We start from the raw sequence: 20,834 nt of genomic DNA, 5'->3' as shown, positions 1-20,834 counted from the left end.
AAGCAGCAGCAACATGCTAAAACAAATGTCCATATTAGCGAATATCAACAGCAGAGAACGCTAGCAGAAGTTATGTTTCGCTATCGAGTAACATAGTTCAATTATCTGCTAACCACGGATCGATTACTCTTGATAAAAATGCACATATATTCACTTAGCATGCTAAGTACGTGAGCAGCTACATACTCTCTTTGGGAAATATAACGTTACACTACTTATAACTACGGGACGAACGGAGAGTTATGCTCATGTCGGATACAATTTCAGTATCAGATTTCACTGCTGTCCTTCAGAAAGGTCTTCATTCAACTCACCTAAAGCGTGCAAGGTAGTTTCAGTACTTTAAACGAAGCAAGTAACGTTACCGGTTGACGCCGTAATTAGGCCTTTTACCTGGCAAAGCCTATGGGTCGCATGGAGAGCGTTGGGTGTTCCTATAATAGTGATTTGATAACCGGTTGTGACTCGTGAAATAAATTAAGTGTACAACATATTTTATATTATGTAATTTTAATCCAAGTTCTTATGTCATTGTTCTAAATAACGAGATAACATATACTGCAACAGGTACTCCAGTCCCAGCTACTGCGTTTACATAGGAAGTGTGGTGAATGTGATGGGCCGGATGTAAATTTGAAGATATTCGTCTACAGTTCATTACAGTGGGTTAAAAGCTGCAGGCCAGCCAGGTGGTTCCGGTTTACATGGCCCGGTATCATCTCCCTGAGGGCAGCAGGTGGAACAGGTGATGTGCTGAGTGCATGATGTTATGCACTCTCCCAGACAGCGGGTGGCATAGACTGCGTTAAGTCCGTCAAATGGCATCAGACAACATTTTTGTTCAGAAATATCTTAATGGACAGTTTAGTCTTTCTGGAAGAATTCTTGGTAATGAAATGATTTGTATGAGAATTTAAATACTGCTATGAATAGCCATTGTTGCTTATGGCATTAAATAATAAATTATGATAATGAATAATAGGATAACGATTGAATAATAAACTATTAAGTCATGTATGCATCTTGAAGGAACCACGCAAACATCATATTTTAGGGGGACTGTTCATGTTGAGGGAGTAGATGTTATTACATCATTGAGTCTGCCATATTCTGGTTTGGTGCTCGTCACCTCTGACTCTCAAATTGTATTTATTTACTACTGTACGGGATAGCGATATGGTATGGCATGCAAACTCAGACTAATAGATATAATAGAAATATATTTTTAAAATATTGAGTTCCATACTAAATACGATTAAACTGACTAAATCGAAATAGTTCCACAGTCTTGGTATCTATTGGTGGAGGGCTTGCTACACAGTAGTATCTGCTTAGAGCACCCTCACTAAATTCTGGGGAATTTCTGGATGCGGGGCTGGGCAATCACTCTACTGCTTAGCCTTCCACAAACATCAAACAATGCCTTTCGTTAAGAGGGTGTTCAGTCTTGCATTGACGTAGGGGTAAATACAAGCATTTATATAATCAAATCTATATATATGTATGTATAGCGACTAAACATAGTACATGAGGATGTTCAAAGTAATGGGCTTCTTGCATATACACCTTCAACGGAACTTATCATTTGCTCAACTTTCAACACACTCCAAGGCTGATTTCAGTTAACCTAGTGTGTTCGGGCTGGTTCAGCCGAAGCGTGTTAGAATATTGCTCCATTATCTCTGTTCTAATGACATAAGCTTTCAATGGGACTATACAGGTTTTCCATTGATAAAAGGATGCTAAATCTTTATACTATTTGCTCAGGTGGTGTGGGAGATAATTTTCCATCTCTTAGCTTGCAATGCGTCCATCTTGTTAAAGCACTTATGCACGTTCTATTCGGACACATTCGTGCCTTTTGACACATGCACACGTAATCTAGCCATTAGGTTTAGGCGTTCGATGTTAAGCATTTGGTGTGTAGCAGGCATACATAGTCTTAAAGGCATTAGAGCCAAGCTTAAGCAAACTACCAGTTTAAAAAAAAAAAAAAATCTGCTTCTTCAATTCACAGTTTCATCCCTGTTGCTGACACCGGACCCCAGCGCACCAAGCCTCTTCAAGTACCCCAACCATCTACTGAACAGCAAAGTGAAGACATACCCAACAACCAAAGCTATTCCTACACCTCTGCGCTACGTTTCACCACTTCAGAAGGAAAGCTCTTGATCCACATTCCATACTTTTCTAGAGGCAGTTCTCACAGGTTGTATAATATAAATAAATAAAATAGTTCTCTTACATTTAAGCACTCAAACAGCAGATTTAACAAGGTCACACTTTATTATCCAGCATTAATTCCGTGTTTTGCTCTTCTTTCACATCACGATTCCTGCAAATTCGGAGAATGCAGCTCCTCAGATCCACTGCTTCCTTACAGCTGATGGAAACTGATGACCAGGGCCTGGTTCGTTAAAACACCCATGCCATCCACGGGGCTTAAACCTAGAAGTCTACACTTACCACTCATCCAGAATCGGCGCAGCAATGTCAGCATTCCAAGAGTACTATCCACTACCCTTAAAGAAATGGGCCGCTGGAATTCGGCAGCCCACAAATGCTACATCAGACCTAATTCCAAAGACCTTGAAAGGACAAGAAACATCTCTGATTTAAATTATCAGGTGGCGCTGGGCATCCGGGTATATTTTTTTAGTCAGATACAATTTTCAATTTGATTATTTGCGGAGGTTAGCAACGACGTGTGTGCAGCATTTTACAGTATCCGAATCCTCAGCTAGTGGAGGGGAGGATCTCGGCTGCGAGATTTGAGTTTGATGCAGGGGACCGGGGACAAATGTTCCGGAGAGGTCACCATCAAAAACCAGCCTACCATACACTGCATTAGATAAAACCAATCACATTCTATAGGCATGTTATTTATGCGTATGAGCTCTGGCTCAGTATCATTCTAGTTTAGGCCACTAGGTCAGATGCACATTTATAGGTAAGCTCAATATTGTTAAGCCACTCGGAAAAGCAGGCCCAGGCGCACATAGATAGTCATACACGCGCCTATAGCTCTACGGAGCAGCAGCAGTACACATATTTTGGCGTTCAGATCTGCTGGGTGGGGGGTATCAGGCCGAAGCTACTTGGCCGCTTTCTTAATTTGGGTAGCACGGACCATGCGGTCCACTGCTTTGAGGGGGTTCTACCATTCTTGCAGCAGCCTTGTTGTTTTCTTCGACTAAGCTGAACAAATGTGTATTTGCTCAGCAGCAGCAGTAGCATCAGCCGCAGCGACGTAGCAGATCTCGTACGCCAAAATCAAGCCATGTATACTTCATGCCCCATGCCAATAAATGCTGGTTGAATTTAATTTGTCATGATTGAAATACAAAGTTCAGTCATGAAACTCTAACCGAGCGCTGATTGGTTCTTTCTATGCCATGGCACCAGCCAATCAGAAGTAATTCCAAATCTACGCAACCATATATATCGTACCCTAGCCTGCGATCGACAAGATGCGCAATGTGAAGCGCTGTTATCCCTCCTTCTCCCCAGCGCCATCTGTAGAAATCTGCTACAGGGGTTCTACCATTCTTGCAGCAGCCTTTTCCTTGTTGTTTTCTTCGACTATGCTGAACAAATTTGTATTTGCTCAGCAGCAGCAGCGACGTAGCAGATCTCGTACGCCAAAATCAAGCCATGTATACTTCATGCCCCATGCCAATAAATGCTGGTTGAATTTAATCCACTTCGAGAGTTGTCATGATAGAAATGTAAGTTATGCACTGAGGAAAACACCATGTCTCCAACGCATAAAATAGCACAAGATGTATGCTGTTTCCTATGGTGGATCGATTTGATCCATGATCGACCTCTAGGGCTGGTTAAGAAAAGCGTGTATGCGCAGTCATCTTGACTAGGTAAACCTGGATCAAATTAGCGGGACTGCGTGAACTTCAATGACCTTTTATGAAACCGCTTTAGCCCCAACTTATTTGTTAGGTTCATTCAAGTCAGGTGTTGGAGTTTAATCCTCGCTTTTCTTAGCGTCTTTTATGAAACAGCCCTCAGGTAAATTAATTCTAAGACTGAATGTATAATTTCTGCATTGACTACGATAGTGTTACAGAGGAGATGGTTACAGAAACCAGATGGATTTGATATGCAGTGATTTATTCAAACACTTATTGTGTTTATTTACGTAACTACATAATTGCACAAAACTATAAGTTCTGGAGTGCCGCTGTCCTGCAGAGTTTAGCTCCAACCCCGATTAAAAAAAAAAAAAAAAAACCTCACTCGTCTGTAGTATTAATAATCCTGAAGACACTGATTAGCTGCTTAAGGTGTGTTTGATTAGGGTTGAAGCTAAACTCTGCACTCCAGGACTGACATTGCCCATCCATGTTATAGAAATAGTAGCCAGTAGGTGGCGGCAAGTTACTGTCTTTACGAGTGAGTCTTTCATTTAAACGTCTCATTCAAATAGGGAATTCATTAATGAAAGCTGTGGCTTTGTTTGATACTCCTTTCATCAAAATACTGCAAAACACACTCAAAATTAACTTATTGCTTATTGATTTATGCAACAGCTCAATAAACATTTGCAATCACTCTAATATAGGCTATTGCTTAACTTTATAATTTTATAATCTCGGTGCTAAAATGTGATATAATTCATAAACCAACACTCTTGTCAATGACATACTGTACATGGAAGACAAAATCTATAAATCTGTTTACAGGAAAACAACACATGACAAAATATGCAGACAGTTTACAATTACGAGCAATATACAATGATCTAAACAATTATTGCGATGACATATCTTACTTTAACTGTAATTCACGAGCAAATATATTAGTAAGGTAGGCTTCATATGTTATATTCTCTTGTGCAAAAGACAGGAATTGAAGAGGCAACAAGCAAGCATATTATTATTATTGCAGGAATACTAAAAATATCTAACTGTAATATAAATGTATAGACAAGCCAGGCACACATAAGAGTGACATTGTGAGGCCGCTGCATAGCGGCAGTTGCGTTTCGCGGTGCCAGGTCCAGTGGTAAGTGCATTAAAGGTGAATATAACAGTGATGTATCGTCAGACAGGCACAACTGTGACAGGTTGTCGTTAGGATGGTGAATTTAACAATAAAAGATTACAGGTAGACGTATATACCGGTGACAGGTCGAGTTGCAGACACACATACAATATGATGGTGTCCTGCCACAGAAAGATTTTACCCCAGCTCGGAAATTGCCAGCTGTGACGGTTATCTTCCCCGTATGAGTGCGAGAATCAGTAGCTATGAGTCGCATTAAAGTGATGTCATCTCCCTCTCTTTGATTGATTGGCTAGAGGAGGAGCTGTCAATCTACAACTAGTGGACCAATGGTGACGCTTAAGCCCGGCCTAATTTACATGAAACTCGAACCGCAACATTTGGAAAAGCAAGAGCAAAGAGAAAAACAGCACAAGCGTACAAAAGAGTAAAATATGAGCAAAAATACGCTTATTATATTTTGATCCGTGATCACGTTCTTTGCCATTCTGATCATTTTACACTTTTTTTTTTTTTTTTTAAGTTTGTGCTATATATTTTTACATGTGTTTTTAAATTTTTGATTCACGCTTATTTTTTGATCCGTGACCGTAATACTATTGGTGGGAATTTAACCCCATATGCGTCCTTGCTCAGTAAAGAGTATTTTCAAAAAAATAATAATAATAATCTTACTGACCCAAAACTTTTGAACAGCAGTGTATATAAAACTGAGAACAAATTTCTAATATACTCAAAAGTTAAAAAAAAAAAAAAAAAAAAAAGACATAAATATCCTTTTTCAAACAAGCAAGCTATAACCTTTGACTATATGGCTTTACAATTCTCTCTCTCTTTTTTTTTTGTTTTTTTTTTTGTTTTTGTTTGTTTGTTTGTGATTGCTGGATAAGGTTTTTTCTAAGAGCTATTTCTAGCCAATGAAATATTTTGAGCATAGCTAGAATAGGAAAAAGAAAGAAAAAAAGTAAAAAAGTAGTTTCACTATACATTTACATTTAAAGACAAGTTTTCCAGACCTGGAAATCACAATTTTAACATTCTGTGATATTTCCATGACCATGGGAACCTATACACATACAGTTAAAGTCAAGAAGACAGAAATAAAAAAAAGGAAACTCGGTCACTTACTCAACAGTCAAAAGAAATATCCTTTCACTAAATATTCTGTTCGCTCAGTTATCAAATGATCAGCTGCTGATATTAACCAACATAAATATACACTGTGCAGTACTAAACAATAATGACTTTTACCTAATGAATAATAAAAGCTAATAATTTCTCATTGCTTTTCAAATATTAACAAGCATTGTCTCTGAAGCACATTTAGGATTGCTAATATTACAGTGAGTTCTGCTAAATCTATTGCCTTGATGATCCTGGTCATTCACTTCTCAAGCTGCAGTAAACTCATCAGTATCCTGGGATTGAAGTTTCTACTCCAGGCATCTTTATTTAACCTGAGCATACGTAACTTCACTAGATCCAGCACCTGGAAATATATGAATGAATTCAAAATGCACATTTCTAGTTTTTATATAAAGAATTTCATTTCACTCAATAATACATGTAGATGAAGTTTTCAGTGGTTTCTTGTGAATTGTGGTTGATGTTTTTAGTTTGACGCTCACCTTGATCTGTTTCCAGCTTCAGTTCAGAGTACAGGCCGTCACAACTCTCAGTGTTTTTGACTAGAAGATGAAAACAGTTCATATCACGAGTGCTTACTGTACATCCAACAGTGATATGAAATATAACATTATAACATGCTAAAAGAGAGCAGAGACTTTTGTGTCGGTTTACCTTTGTTTTCTTTCTCTTTCTTCTGTTTGTTTGTAGATTTGAGTTCAATCTCAGCATATGTGATCTCAGTCGGTCCACTTTCACCGTCTACAATGAACAACAGAAAGAAATAAGACACCTGGATGAACTTGATTTCCTTTGCAAAAATCACAGCGATACAAAAAAGATGGATTTGATTTCCAGTTTCTTTAGAGAAGAGCTACTGAACTCATCATAATGACATAAATTACTTTAAATAACATCATTAGTTACCTGTGCTTCTGTCTCTATTAATAGTTGTGTCAACTGAGTCATAGACGTGTGCAGTTCCTGTAATAAATTAATACATGAATTAATTTCCAATAATATATACATTTTTCAAAGATTTTTTGTCATTCATCTTAATTCAATTCCACAGAAAAATATTGATGTCATGTTCACATAAACTTAAAAAAATAAAGCACCAGAAATAATATTTCATGTGCTATTAATATTCTAAAGTAAAATATATTTTGCTATGCAGTTTTTGATAAAACCAAATGACATCAAGCTGAAATAAATACATGTATATGTAAGACACTAATTATCATGTTAAAATTTAGAGGAGTGTAATATTTTTTAGATGTGAAATATGTTAGTTAAACTTTATTTCTGTGTCTTTTAAAGATTTATTAATGGGTAATGAGTAAAGACTGACCAGACAGCAGTGTCTTGTATCCGTCTTCACTCTGGTTCTGCTCTGATGTCTGACTGATGTTCTGCTGTTGACTGACAGCAGAGGGAGACTCAGATCTTCCACCTAGTCAAACATAAAATGTTTGTGTAAATGTTTTGAGGAAAACTGACTTTTCATCTTTTTCATACATACATGTTTGAGAATGAAAAAGTGTTTAGTGACCTGTTTTGATTTATTTATCACATTATGGTTCTGTTCCAAAACATTAATCTGCCTCACTGTTTGCTGTCTTCATGGGCAGAATAATTTGGAGGGATTTACATGCAGTAATTTTTTATATCAAACAACTACTGGACAAGATGGAGGACTCACTTCGATGAGTTTCAATGACTTCAATATAGATGACAAATATTTTCATCAATACTTTTCATAACTGAAGTAACAAGCTTAATTTAAGATGGTCTCCCAGCCTGAAAAGCTGAAAATTGCCCAAAAATCCTTTACAACCAGCAAACACACCAGCTTTACCAGGCTGGGAGACCAGATAAGTCCAGAAAACCAGCTTAGACTGATGTAGGGTTGAAGCTCAGAAGGTTTAGAAACAGATCTAGTGTCTGAAAATGTGTTGCTGAATTTTAATATGTCAGATAATGAACCTTTGTTGTTTCTGTAGTGCCACAGCAGGACCAAGAAGACAACGATCAAAAATACAACAGTCAGTCCTGCAGTCACTCCAATTATCACAGGTTGTTTGAGACCATCAGATCCTGAGGCTGGAGAAACTGAGGTACATGTATTTTTACATTTAGATTAGTGCTGTAAATTGTACAGGAACATTTCAATAGTGTTTATAGATCTTACTGTCACCTCTGACTGAGATCCAGCTCTTGGGCGACTCTCCTCTCTCTGGGTGTTTGCAGTAGTAGAAACCCTCATGTGACTTTGAGACAGTAGGGATGATCATCTCTGTAGTTTGATTCTGGATGAGTGATCCATCTTTATAGAAATCAGCTCTGAGGATTGATGGGTTTGTATGTTTATCTAAACAGTGTAGAGTCAGATTATCTCCTTCAGTCACAGGATGAACAGGACTCTCCAGAATCACACCAGCTACAGAAACACAGGAAACATGCAATAAAATGTTAACATAATAAAAACAAGACAAAAAAAAAAAAAAAAAAGACTTTTATATTTTCCACTACCCACTGTTTTCTGAGTGTTTTAAGTGTATTACTATGATGGTCTGGCTGGTTGTTTACTGGCCAAACTAATTCTTCCTGCTCTTGTTAACTTTCTTCATGCACTGATTGTAAACTGTCAGTGAAATGATTAAATACAGAAACACAGACTCACAGTGCACAGAGATATTAACAGGATGAGACTTTGCTCCAGATTCAGACTGACACCAGTACACTCCAGTGTGTGATATTCTGGTGGAGCTGATTGTACATGTAGATTCTGTTTGTGATCCAAACACTGATGATGAACAATCTTCCAGCCCCCGACTGTCTGTGTATCTTCTGACTGTCCATCCATCAGAGTTACTCTTGTTCTCACAGCTCAGAGAGAGAGAGACAAATGTGAAGTGTTGAGTTCTGCTGGGACTGATGATCAGAGACACTGGAGGAGAAACACCTGACAACACAATTACAGCTATAATTTAGAAATTGTCTTTATTAAAGATGAAAAAATCGTTTAAGTTCTGCATGAACTCACCAGTGACCCACAGTAGTTGTTTGTTGCTGTATTTTGTTTTATAGGCTGTTTTTTCTCTCTCTGCTCTACATACATAAACTCCTGTGTGGTTTAGAGCAGCAGAACTGACAGTGTATTTTCCTCCAGATCTTCTGCTGCTGTCTGAGAGGAGCTCATAACGAACTCTGAGGTCTGAAAAAAGTGAAAATTTGTAGTTAACACCTTAAGGAATGACTTGTATTAAATTTGGCCCTTATAAATTACATTTGTATCAAAACTTGAACCTGAATAAACTCTGTTACATTGGTGTAACTCAATGTGTTCAGGTTGATCAATGGCTCTTATGTTGTTACAGAGGAGTGACTGTAATGGAGGATTGGGTTCTCAAAGTAGGTTTCACTGTCTGGTGCCCATGAAAGTTTTGGGCACTGAAGCATGTGCCCTACTCAGTCTGTTTCTGGATTCAGACATATTAAATTATATATTTGACTTCAATAAAACCAGTTAATTCAGATGAAGCACATTATAACTGACCTGATGAGCCAGTTACAGTTTGAGTGAACCAGCTGAATGTCCAGCCTGTAGAGGAGCCGTTAACCTCACAGATCAGAGTCACTGGATCTCCTTCAGTCAACCACTTCTGAGGAGAAACACTTAAAACTGCTCTGGGATCTGAAATTGAGAAATCACTCATTCACAAGTTCACACTTACAAATAATCAGATTGTTAATAAAACATCATTTAATAACATGTTAAACGTGTGTGTGAGATGATCAAACTCACCTGATACTGTCAGTGTAACTTTATCACTGTGGTGTGATCTGCGTGATCCTCCTCTCTCTAATCCGTCACAGGAGTATTTACCAGCGTCAGACTCAAAAACAGAACTGAATGTGAGTTCCTGTAGTTCACTGGAAAAACTGAATGAACCTCCTTTGTACCAGTAGTACCTCCAGCTAGTGACTCCTTCATCATCAATGTCACATCTGAGAGTGACTGAGTCTCCACTGAATTCATGATGATCAGGTTTAATGGTCACTTTGGCTTTTGGTCTTTCTGTATGATAACAATAAACAATGAAAATAATGTGATCAATAATTTAATAAATAAAAATAATAAAATGTGCTGTTTTTATTTTTTTTCTGATTATGATTTTTTTATTTGAAACAACAAATTACAAAACTAGAACAGCAGCAAAAATACTGAGAAAATAAAAGGACATAAATACAGTAAATGATACTTTAGGGTAATTTAAAAGGAACATACATATAAACCACAGCAGCAAATTATCACATAGAATAGCGCATCTTTAATTTAAAACAATTATTTTAAGGTTTGGTCTGTTTTACTCCAACAGGTAACAGTATGTATTCTAGCCCCATTAATCCTTGCAGTGCTATATTCTTAAACATTATTATGAAAAGAAAGCAGCCAGAATCTTTTAAGTCCATGTCAGGTGTAAAATGTGCTGTTTTTATTGTATGAACAGTTACTTGATTATAAAACACTAAATCAAGTTAAACTGAAGTGTTGTTTTTTTTTTTTTTTTTTTTTTTTTTACAATTGCTAACAAGCGTTTACTAATACAACAAAGTACTTTTTCTAAACTCTTAACACAGTAACACACCTACATCACAATTAGCCAAATAGTTATTTTCCAGCCCAAAACCATATTTTGTTAAATAAATAAAAACTCTTTTTCTACATATACTAAGTGGTAAGACTTTAGTATAGGGAACATGTATTCATTATTAACTATGACTTTTCCCTCAGTAAACTCCTAATTTACTGCTTATTAATAGTTAGTAAGGTAGTTGTTAAGTTTAGGTATTGGGTAGGATTAAAAATGTAGAATATGGTCATGCAGAATAAGGCATTAATATGTGCTTAATGATTACTAATAAACAGTCAATATTCTAGTAATATGTATGCTAATAAGCAACTAGTTAAAGGACCCTAAAATAAAGTGTTACCTACTATCAAAACACAGCAAACCTGATTCAAAATCGAGTCGTTCTGTCAGAACACTAGCACTAGTTTTCTATCCAACATGAATATACAGTCAATCAAAGCGCAGTGATTGTCAAAATACTAACAGTTGATGGCATTATGAAAACTGCATTACTTGTCATGTTTCAGTTCTACCTGCAGACAATATGAAATCCATTGTTTTTATAATTCAGTTTTTTTACTGCAGTAAAAGTATGCTTACATGTAAGACATTCTTCATTTTAGTTTGAGTGTTGAATGTGTGCATTCTTGGCAACATACTATCTAAAAGTGAACGAGTCTTTACTTTATAGAATGTACAGTAGAAAAGGAGGAGAAGAAGAAAGTAACAGAATTGCTCAGGCAGCCACTGGTCAAATGGGTCCCCTATGCAGAAGTTCAGTTGGCCCCTTGGTTAAAATCTCTTTCAGGGTGTGTGGTGTTGATGGTGCCCCCATAGAGGGTGGGATGGTGTCCCCTTGATAGTTAGTGCCTTACACAGATTGCTTATTCTGCGTATATGAAACAGCTGATAGTGGAATCTTTGTAGTAAAAGCTTAATTGTGACTTTTTTATCTCACAATTCTAATTTTTCTTGTAATTGAGAGTTTATATCTCACAATTCTGACTTTTTTTCTCAGATTTGTGAGATATAAACTAGGAATTGAGAGAGAAAAAAAAGTCATAATTACCTTTTTTATTTTCTATTCATGGCAGAAATAAGCATTGTTCTAGTGGTTTTTGGATATTTAATTCAAAAATCTTATATACTGTGCCTTTAGAAGGGTTCAAAGTTATAAGCAAAAGAAAACTGGAGCCACGTTTAGTGCTTTACCCCTAAAAATCTTCTGTCAAAATCAACCACTTCTGTGGAGAAACACTTAAAACTGCTCTGAAAAGAAATCACTCATTAATAACATGATAAACTTGTGTGTGTTTATGAAGAGATGATCAAACTCACCTGATACTGTCAGTGTAACTTCATTACTGCGGTGTGACCAGTGTGATCCTTCAGTCTCTTTTCCATAACAGGAGTATTTACCAGCGTCAGATTTAGAAACAGAACTGAATGTGTGTTCCTGTAGTTCACTGAAATCCATGAATGAACCATCTTTATACCAGCTATACTGCCTTCCTTCATCATATATGTCACATCTCAGAGTGACTGAGTCTCCAGTGAACACTGAACTCTGTGGCTCAACAGTCAGAGTTGGTTTGGGAAAATCTGTCAATATAACGACAGTGGGAGCATGAGATGTAAAAGTTTTTCAGCAGATCTCATTCTCTCTCTGGTAAATTATTAGTGCATTTTTATTTCACAGACAATGTAATAGAGCTGCTGACAGCAATTATAGGAACAAACAAGGTGAACATTCACTCAGTGCAATGCAAAGAGTTAAAGGACCACAAAGGTTCAAAGTGCAAAGATCACCCTATGTGAGGTTCTGTCATGATCACCAGCTGGAGTGACCTTGATAGCCACCAGAGGGCACTCCACCCCAGACCACTGCCATTCTATCATGGACTACATTTCCCATAATCCTTTTGCCCGGACTCATCAGCACTCATTACATTCAGCTGTGTCTCATTAATCTTGTTAACTGTGTATATAATGCCATGTTCCAGGCAACCCGTAACCGTGTTTTTTCAACCTTCTACCCGTGAAAGTGCACTGTAACGGCAGCCCCTACGGATGCGGTGTTTATGCATGTGCACGGTAAAATAACGTAAAATAAAAGGTATAACAGCTTCTCTTGCCTTATGCGCCATTATTCCTCCTCCGTTTCCCTCAAATAAGCAAGGAGTAAGCACCTTTGGTGATATAAATAATTGTAAATGAGCATAAGCCCCTATGGTCCGCCATGCTTGTTTGTTTACACTCAGTCAGTTTGGCGTGACTTGTCTGGAACGTTAAAAAGTTGTGAGTCGTGGTTTGAAGTCGTGACTTACGGGCTCAAAAACCTGCCTGGAACGCAGCATAAGCCTGGTTCTCTTGTATGTGTCATCACTGCATTTCTGAGCGCTCCATTGTTTATCTGTTTCCCTGTTCTCTGGATTTGCCCTGTTTCTAGGGATGTGCCGAATGAGGCTTTTGAAGTTTTTACAACAAACTGTGTTGGTGCTTCGAAGCTTTTGAAACAGTGCTCTACTTCGCCATCTGGTGGTCAATAAAAATTACTACACCACCGGTGTCATTCAGTTTTGTTCGTTGGGATGTAAGGTTTATTTGTTGTTTATTTGTTTATTTATGAGCCCCCCCCCCCAATAATTAGAAATGGCCCCCCAATATTTGATATAATTGATGTTGCTCTGTTGTACTCCATTATGCACTGCTTTGTTTGTTGTTGGGATGACAAAAAAAGTTTTAAAAGTTAACTTCCATCAAATTTCTTGCCGCCGGCTGTCAACAAACCTCAGACAGGCAGTCACTTGCTCAGATACCCCTTTATCCGGATACTGCGGATAATTTGTGGGTCGAGCAGTTGTTGTATTTCAAGTTGCATGTATGTATCCCTAGTATATAAGCTTAGCTATGACTGTAGTTGTATTAGTTTTATGTCTTTGCCATCTGACAAGTTTGGTCTCATTGTAAAGCTTTCGTTATGTCCTAATTGAAAATGTATGTCACATGACTGTAAAATGCATTCTTCTATATTTAATGGTACTTTGAAGAAAATGTACTCAGATCTGACACTTCATAAACCATGCAAATTAGGTCATAAATGGAGACAAAGAAAAAGTGTGCCCGCCAAAATCGCACCCTCGTCATTGGCTGATGTACCCAAGGAGGGGTTCTGGTCTGTTGTCCTTAAAACACAATGACACGCGTCTCTCGATTGTCTCTCAATTGTCCCTCGCCATTTTACGCACGTCTCTCCCGGACGTCTCGACCGCGCTTCCATCACGCGCCCCTCTTCTTCGGGACGACCATCTTTTTGGCAACAATTTTCTTTTGTCAGTCCTTCTTCATCCGTCGCCCGAAGTCTTCACTCTTCATCGCCTAGGAGACGGACTCTTTCTTCTTTATTTTCCGGTTATCTTACTCTTAAGTTAAACCCTTGTTTGAAAATCCCGCCGAAGAACCCTTTCTCGGAAAAGGACCAATCGCTCCAGCCGCACGAACTGAAACCCCTGCAGAAACACGAAGCAACCACAGCACCTGAACCTATGCAAGTATAGACCCATTCTTTTCGACGCGTTTTAAGCTCGATGTGTAAGCTGAGTTTCCTTGCTGGCTCTCACAGGTTTTAACTGTTCGTAATTTGCCATTTCTTTGATCACCTCTGTTTTCTTGACTTTACTTTCATTTTCTATATATGTGTATTATTTGTGTATATTTAGCAGTATAGTCTCTGTATCCGTAGTTTCATATATTAAGTACATTATATTCATGCTCGATTGTTTCTGCTGCTCATTCAGAAAACCAAGTCACTTCTACGTTTCAATTCTGCAACATTGCTTTACGCTTTAATGCTGTAATAGGAAGTTATTCTCGTGGCCAGAGAATAACATTTCTTTTATAATAGTCTATTAGAAAACCCATAGTTTGCTGGACAAACTAGGATAGATTTTCTAAACAACTATTAAACTAGAACTAATCATATATGTAATTAATTATAATCCGTTGTAATTAATTCACAATATATGTGCATAATTCCCTCTTTGGTCGATCTATATTATAGTTAATCATAACGCGTTATGATTTATTATATATATTTCACCCATGATTTGAGCTAATTGATTAAAAACCTGTAATTCGCTACACTCTTTTACTTTCGTTTTCATCTGAACGCATTTCTCTTCAGGGAAAACCAATAAAGGAAAACATGTGCCTAGAGCACCTCCTAGTGGTCATTATATAAAACACAAAGAAAAAACCCTTCATGACATTTTGCTTTATAGCTTAACAGCTTTAACTAAAAATATACACAAGCTTAACTAACAGAAATTATTCTGATAAGAGTGTTTTCCAACAGTGATGTAATGAAACAGTGATAATTTAAGTTTAAACGGAGTAAAGCCTGTTTAGGCTATTAAGGAAATTTAATTTAGCTAAAGAAGAACTTTTATTTTAAATAAATGTTAATTTATAAGCAGCCTAATTCAGTGTGATGTTACCACATAATCATGCTTAACACTGAGAATGTGAATAATTGTAATGTGATGATCAGGTGCAGATATCTAAATCAGAGAATATCATCGGGTGGTTGGCGGTGGATGATTTATTTTTAACAGTGGATTCAGGTACAAGTCAATGCACAGACTTTGTTCAATTTGCACACTGAACATGGGTTGGAGCTCTGTATTTTGAACTCTCAAAGTGCAGATTAATGAATTTATCTTTAAAATTTACAAAATTCTCTTGCGGGGCCCCCCTACAGGGACCCAGGATTTTTACCAACTCTGCCTCATTTTGAGCCAGAAAAAACTCTGTAACTAGCTAAACATGATATATTTTATGACTGTTTTATGATTGAAATATTCAGCGACTGACGGTAATATCCAGGGATGCAAACTACTCAACAGTTTTATGAAATTTTGCCGTTTTGAATTATTCACATAAACATTCATCAATGTTTATGTGAATAAACGCCTAAATTACAATTTGTTTATCATATAAAACGGTCGATCGGGTCTCGTTAGAAGACTTGGATTGAACCTGCTCACTCCGTGTAACACTTAAGGTGCTTTATGCAACCGGGCACTGGAACCTGGAACTTAATAGACCCCCCGGAACACTGTATAGGAGCACTAGTGTGTCGAAAACTCGAGACTACCCATCCCTACCCATCCCTACCCATGTCCCTGTCTCTTGGTTTACCCTGTCTGCCTGAGTTCCTGTCCTCTGTTTGGACTGTTTGCATGTGTTTATGACCTTTTGCCTGTTTTGTGGATTATGTTTGGGTTTACCCTTCTAATAAATACTGTGTTTGGATCCTCAACCTTTGTGTCTCAGAGCAGTACATGACGGGTTCATTCAAACCCACATCCTTTAGGTTAGAAGCCCTGAGCTCAAAGCAGGGTTTCACACCACCTACATCTACACTAGCAGTCAAAGAGACACACAATATAAGATAAAGTGTTGCAAGTTTCTGCAGGTCCAGCAACTCATTTTTATTAAATAAAGTTTTTGTGGTGTCTGTAGAGTTACTAATTTTCAAGACAAAGTTAAATATATTTATAAAATATCAAAAGATATTTTGTTTTTCTATTCTTCATAAAAATTTAGCCATAAAATATTTATGAAGAAACTGACATTTTTGTGAGTGAATGTTTTTGGTGTTTTTGTCACACCTCAGAACTGTCTGTGTGGTTTTAGTCACAACACATGAATCATTTATATAACTTGTTTAAAAAGCTGAATTTATAATCATGACACTCCTTTTCACTGCTGGGGTCGGATTCATGAAAATCTTCTTAAGAAAGAAGATAAGAAAGTTCTTAAGATAAATTACTAGAAATTTAAGTCAGGTTGGAGGTTATCCTGACTTTAAGAAGTTATTTACGATATTTAAAAACATTCATTTCAGGAATATGAATACTATAGGAATACTTAATAAATTTTGTCTTAAGAACAATCTTAAGAAAAGGTTTTGGGAATTCAAAATATTCTTTTTTTCTTAAGTTACAAAATAATAAGAAAATAGCAGTGAAGAATAATTTTATTCTTAAGAGTGTTTCATGAATCCGGCCTCTGGTTTGTAACAGAATCACCCATTTGTGATGAAATTTATGAATCAAATTCACTCACCTTCAGTGTGTCCAGAGTGGATGTTTGAAATCAGCACTGAAAATACAAAGTAAAAAACCCATGAAAGATTAAATGTCTCAAGGAAAGATCATCAAACTCATCCATTGGTTATCCTGATTTTTTATTTCTGTGAGATCTTATAGGCAAAGTTCTTCCGGTGAGGGAACCGGCTGTGTTTCTCTTATGGGTCACTGTGACGTCTTCGGTTTGTAAATTAGTTTCAGGTATAAAGGTCTGTCCCACAGACAGAAATGTGGGTTCAGATTCTCTAAAGACTGACAGACGAACATCATTGATGAAGATCTGTGATAAGAATTTACTAAAGGTAGCAGTTTCTCTCCACAAGATCTCTGGTCAAGCTTATACTTATTTTTTGTATTAGAGAAATTGAATACATTGGTGAGCCACACAAACAACAGCTCAGACAAATACAGGAAATCTAACGATTATTACAGTATAGATCTAGTGGATGAGTTTCTGTAAAAACATTTCTAGAGTCTGAAAACAATAACAGTAATACCGATTTACTCATTTTAAGATATTTAGTGTGGAAGACTGCATATATGTCCAGATAAACACTGAAACATCTGTCTGATATTTCATAGATTTCATCATTACAGCAGAGAGAAACTGAACTTGATTAAGAAACTTGAAGCCAACGGTCTGATCTAAAGTCTGATTAAAGATAAACTCTTACTAACTGCATACTAGTGAACATCTACTGAAGACTAACTAGTGAACATCTACTGAAGACTAACTAGTGAACATCAACTTAAGGCATCATGGACAGCAAACTGTACAAAACAAAGCAACATAACTGATTCAACAAACACTATTACAAAAACAGACTGAACAAACAGACTGACTCAAACACAACAGAGTTTATTTCTCTTTCACAAACAGCACTAACTGCACACTTAATCTCTCAAGCTCGTCTTTCACTCATATATCATGAACTAGAGCTGGATCTGAAACTCTGAGAATAACATGAAAAGAAAAGAATCCAGGAACACATTAAATCACTTGATCATTTTCATAATATAACAGCAGTGAACATCCACTGAAACTCATACTCACAGAGCACAAGAGGAAGTTGACTGAGCTCCATACTGACTGAATAATGACAGACGGTTAAAGATAGACTGAGTTAAAGCCTCAAGACTTCCTGATACCTGCAGTCAGATCTTAATTAACATAAAGACAGATTAAAGACATACAAATACCTCATGTGTTATAGAAAACATTCTGATAATGTTGATAATCTTGTAATGTTTTCAGAAAATGTCAGGCAAATTTATACTGAAATGTTGTAACATAATGTAATATAAATTCAGCCACTGAATGATTCATATAACAGTTTTGTCTTTCCTTTGGAAATCAATCTGCATTTGTTGCACTATATGATTTTGATTCACCAAAAAGAATCAACTTGAGACATTCTTTGAGGAATCAGACTACACTGTTCACTGTAGACTGAATAACGACAGAGTGAGTCAAAACTATCTCAAGAAAATCACAATTATTAGATTTTCTTTCCTCAGAAAAAAAAAAAAAAAAAAAGTAGGCTAAATCAGGCATCAGAGTCAATATTTGGCTCATTCTATTAGAGAGTATTTCACATGAACAAAAAAACAAAAAGGTACAAAAATAATATCAAGTTCAACCACATTTATTTCTATAGCATATTTAAAACATTCTTGCTTGACTAAAGTGCTGTAGCTACATAAACACAGTTACAAACAAAGTTTTTAGCAAATATTTGAACTCAGACACTGTGGGAGCAGCTCTGATGGATAATGGCAGGTTATTCCACAGCTTGATGACTGCAGAGACTGTCTCTCTTACAGCCTTGATCTTGATCATTTGTGACTGTCTATGAGCAGACGAGCAGCTGTATTTTAGAGCATTTGAAGGCGAGACATGGATGATAGAAGAAAACCATACAACGACCTGCAATAGTCCAGCCATGATGAAACAAAAGCATGGATAACAATTTCAAAACTCTTCCTAGAGTAGCGTTTGACATTGACTATTCGATGAAGGTGATAAAAGCTAGAGGTAACAGTAGCATTCATTTACTCATCTAGATTAAGCTTCTATCAAGATAAAACACTAAATCCTTAGTGTCTGGAAATGAAAGGAGTAAGAATATCTACTGTAGGTCAATAACATTCAGATCCTTTTTCTTGTTTGGCCCAAACAGAATTTGGGTTTTATCATCATTTAGGTAGGTGGAGACTGGGTATGATTGTAACACTTTTTGCTTCAGCATCTGTAACTCAATGAAGTTGAGCTTGAGCACTCAAACACTCTACAGTATACAAAAGACACCCATTCAAAACTCTGCAAGAATATGACATGATTCAAAAACAGGTTTAAACAATCCAAAGTAACAATTTTGTAACAAGTAACAAAAAAAAAAATAAATAAAATAAAAATAATCATGTTTGTGTGTGAATATTCTCAGAGTCACAATGGTGACAAATGAATGTTTTAAACCCTGGAGTTCAGGCTTGGGACAGAAACTGCACAAGACACATTTGGCTTTGAATTACCAAACATCTTCATACAGACAACACAAAAGATTTCACAGTCTGAGGTCTCAAACTTCACCACTGGCTTTCAACAATCTTCACAGCTGATCTGACTGACCCACCCTTCTCTGAAACCTCATCAATTCCTTTTCAAACACTGTCAGACACAGCTCTATCTGTCTGTAACAAGTCCACTGGAGGAAAGTTGAAGATGAACCCAATTCCAGTTTATTACAAAAAGTGAAATCAATTCAAGAAAACAAAACAATGACTTGACTTGAATATAAACCAAAACAGAAGTCACCAACAGCAGATTACATGAACAAAACTAGACAATGGAAACATGAGGGCTATATATACACATGGACTAATGACTAACATGAAACACCTGAACACAATGAACCAAAGAACGCAACACATAAAACAAGGGAACCAATCAGAACATGACACATGAGACTAGGGAATCACATGATGGGATAAGGGAATCACATGACAAAACCAGGAAACAAAGGAACCATGACTAAAATAAAAAAGGACATGAGCCAAGAACATGGAACCAAAACCCAAAACAGATGTGACATATCCCCGCTCTAAGGGCAGCTCCAGACACCCTAACTGAACAAAACAACTGATATAATCTGCTTTCCCTTAATGGATAAAATATCATTTTTGTGAAGAAAATTATTAGAAAAGACTTAATTATCATCGATGGACATGACATGTACCCTACATTGTAGAATGACCCTTTTAACTGAGAGACTGAGAGTGAAAGAGGAAGTGCTATAGAAAGATAAACTGCTGTGAAGAGAAGCTCACATCGGAAGTTTTCAGATCTTGTTTTATTCGTGCTTCAGGCAGAATGACACTCAAGAATACACATAAGAATATGAATTATTAGTGCTTGCTAAGCGTCTGTATCATTGCTCATACTTGGGGTCAAAGGTTTTTCATAAATCTCTAGTCTTATTACAGATTTTCTCAATTACTTGGACACTAAATTCAATTATATTAGCCAAATTTTATCAGCACAACACCATTTTCTAAAAGATTTCTCAGAACTATTAACACTGTTCTTGTGTTTCACAACTCTAAACACATAATCAGCACTTGACACCATGTGTTCATGTTCAGTAGTGTTAGAAACCATCACAGCGTCACGCAACGAGCAGTTCTCATGTGAACACTAGTATGTGACATTTTCACACAGTCAGAACCACAGGATGTGTAAAAATAATCGTGTGAATTCTGTACAAAAGAAATGTTCAAGAATTGTTTGAAATTGTAGTTATATTCTTTTTCTCTCTATAATAACTATAATAATTTCTGTAGATTACAGTAGTTTAATGCTGTAAAGTCAAAACTATTGAGAAATCAAAACTTGATTCAT

At 36.8% G+C, this 20,834-nt stretch overlaps 3 protein-coding genes across 26 annotated transcripts in view; all 3 read right to left on the bottom strand.

Annotated features, from left to right (window-relative positions):
* LOC127508704 (Fc receptor-like protein 5) overlaps positions 1-20,834 on the bottom strand; it is a 112,427-nt gene that overhangs the window by 50,851 nt on the left and 40,742 nt on the right. For 6 of the 21 annotated variants that reach the window (XM_051886903.1, XM_051886900.1, XM_051886892.1 and 3 more), the window contains one exon: positions 17,991-18,097. The exons of 3 other annotated variants lie outside the window; for them this stretch is intronic. In XM_051886903.1, coding sequence (XP_051742863.1) covers positions 17,991-18,021 — 31 coding nt within the window. In that variant the 5' untranslated portion in view covers positions 18,022-18,097. Of the gene's footprint in view, positions 1-9,955; positions 10,229-12,122; positions 12,387-16,913; positions 16,950-17,990; positions 18,098-20,834 lie in introns of those variants that run through there. 12 more of the 21 variants (XM_051886907.1, XM_051886898.1, XM_051886889.1 and 9 more) reach the window with 4 other exon arrangements.
* Positions 6,172-20,834, bottom strand: part of LOC127508703 (Fc receptor-like protein 5) — a 113,174-nt gene continuing 98,511 nt past the window's right edge. For all 4 annotated transcript variants that reach the window (XM_051886879.1, XM_051886881.1, XM_051886884.1 and 1 more), the window contains one exon: positions 6,172-6,418. The gene's annotated coding sequence lies outside the window, so the exon portion shown is untranslated. The remainder of the gene's footprint in view (positions 6,419-20,834) is intronic.
* LOC127508707 (Fc receptor-like protein 5) overlaps positions 6,288-20,834 on the bottom strand; it is a 77,480-nt gene continuing 62,933 nt past the window's right edge. The window contains exons 4-13 of the mRNA XM_051886915.1: positions 9,707-9,844; positions 9,194-9,364; positions 8,831-9,112; positions 8,345-8,587; positions 8,134-8,259; positions 7,499-7,600; positions 7,075-7,131; positions 6,823-6,909; positions 6,651-6,710; positions 6,288-6,511 (exon numbers count right to left, since the gene is read on the bottom strand). Coding sequence (XP_051742875.1) covers positions 6,471-6,511; positions 6,651-6,710; positions 6,823-6,909; positions 7,075-7,131; positions 7,499-7,600; positions 8,134-8,259; positions 8,345-8,587; positions 8,831-9,112; positions 9,194-9,364; positions 9,707-9,844 — 1,307 coding nt within the window. The 3' untranslated portion in view covers positions 6,288-6,470. The remainder of the gene's footprint in view (positions 6,512-6,650; positions 6,711-6,822; positions 6,910-7,074; positions 7,132-7,498; positions 7,601-8,133; positions 8,260-8,344; positions 8,588-8,830; positions 9,113-9,193; positions 9,365-9,706; positions 9,845-20,834) is intronic.

Source organism: Ctenopharyngodon idella, chromosome 3 (assembly GCF_019924925.1).
Source record: "Ctenopharyngodon idella isolate HZGC_01 chromosome 3, HZGC01, whole genome shotgun sequence".
NCBI lineage: Eukaryota > Metazoa > Chordata > Actinopteri > Cypriniformes > Xenocyprididae > Ctenopharyngodon > Ctenopharyngodon idella.
The sequence above is the reverse complement of the archived record's forward strand: the minus strand, read 5'-3'. Positions and strand labels throughout refer to the sequence as shown.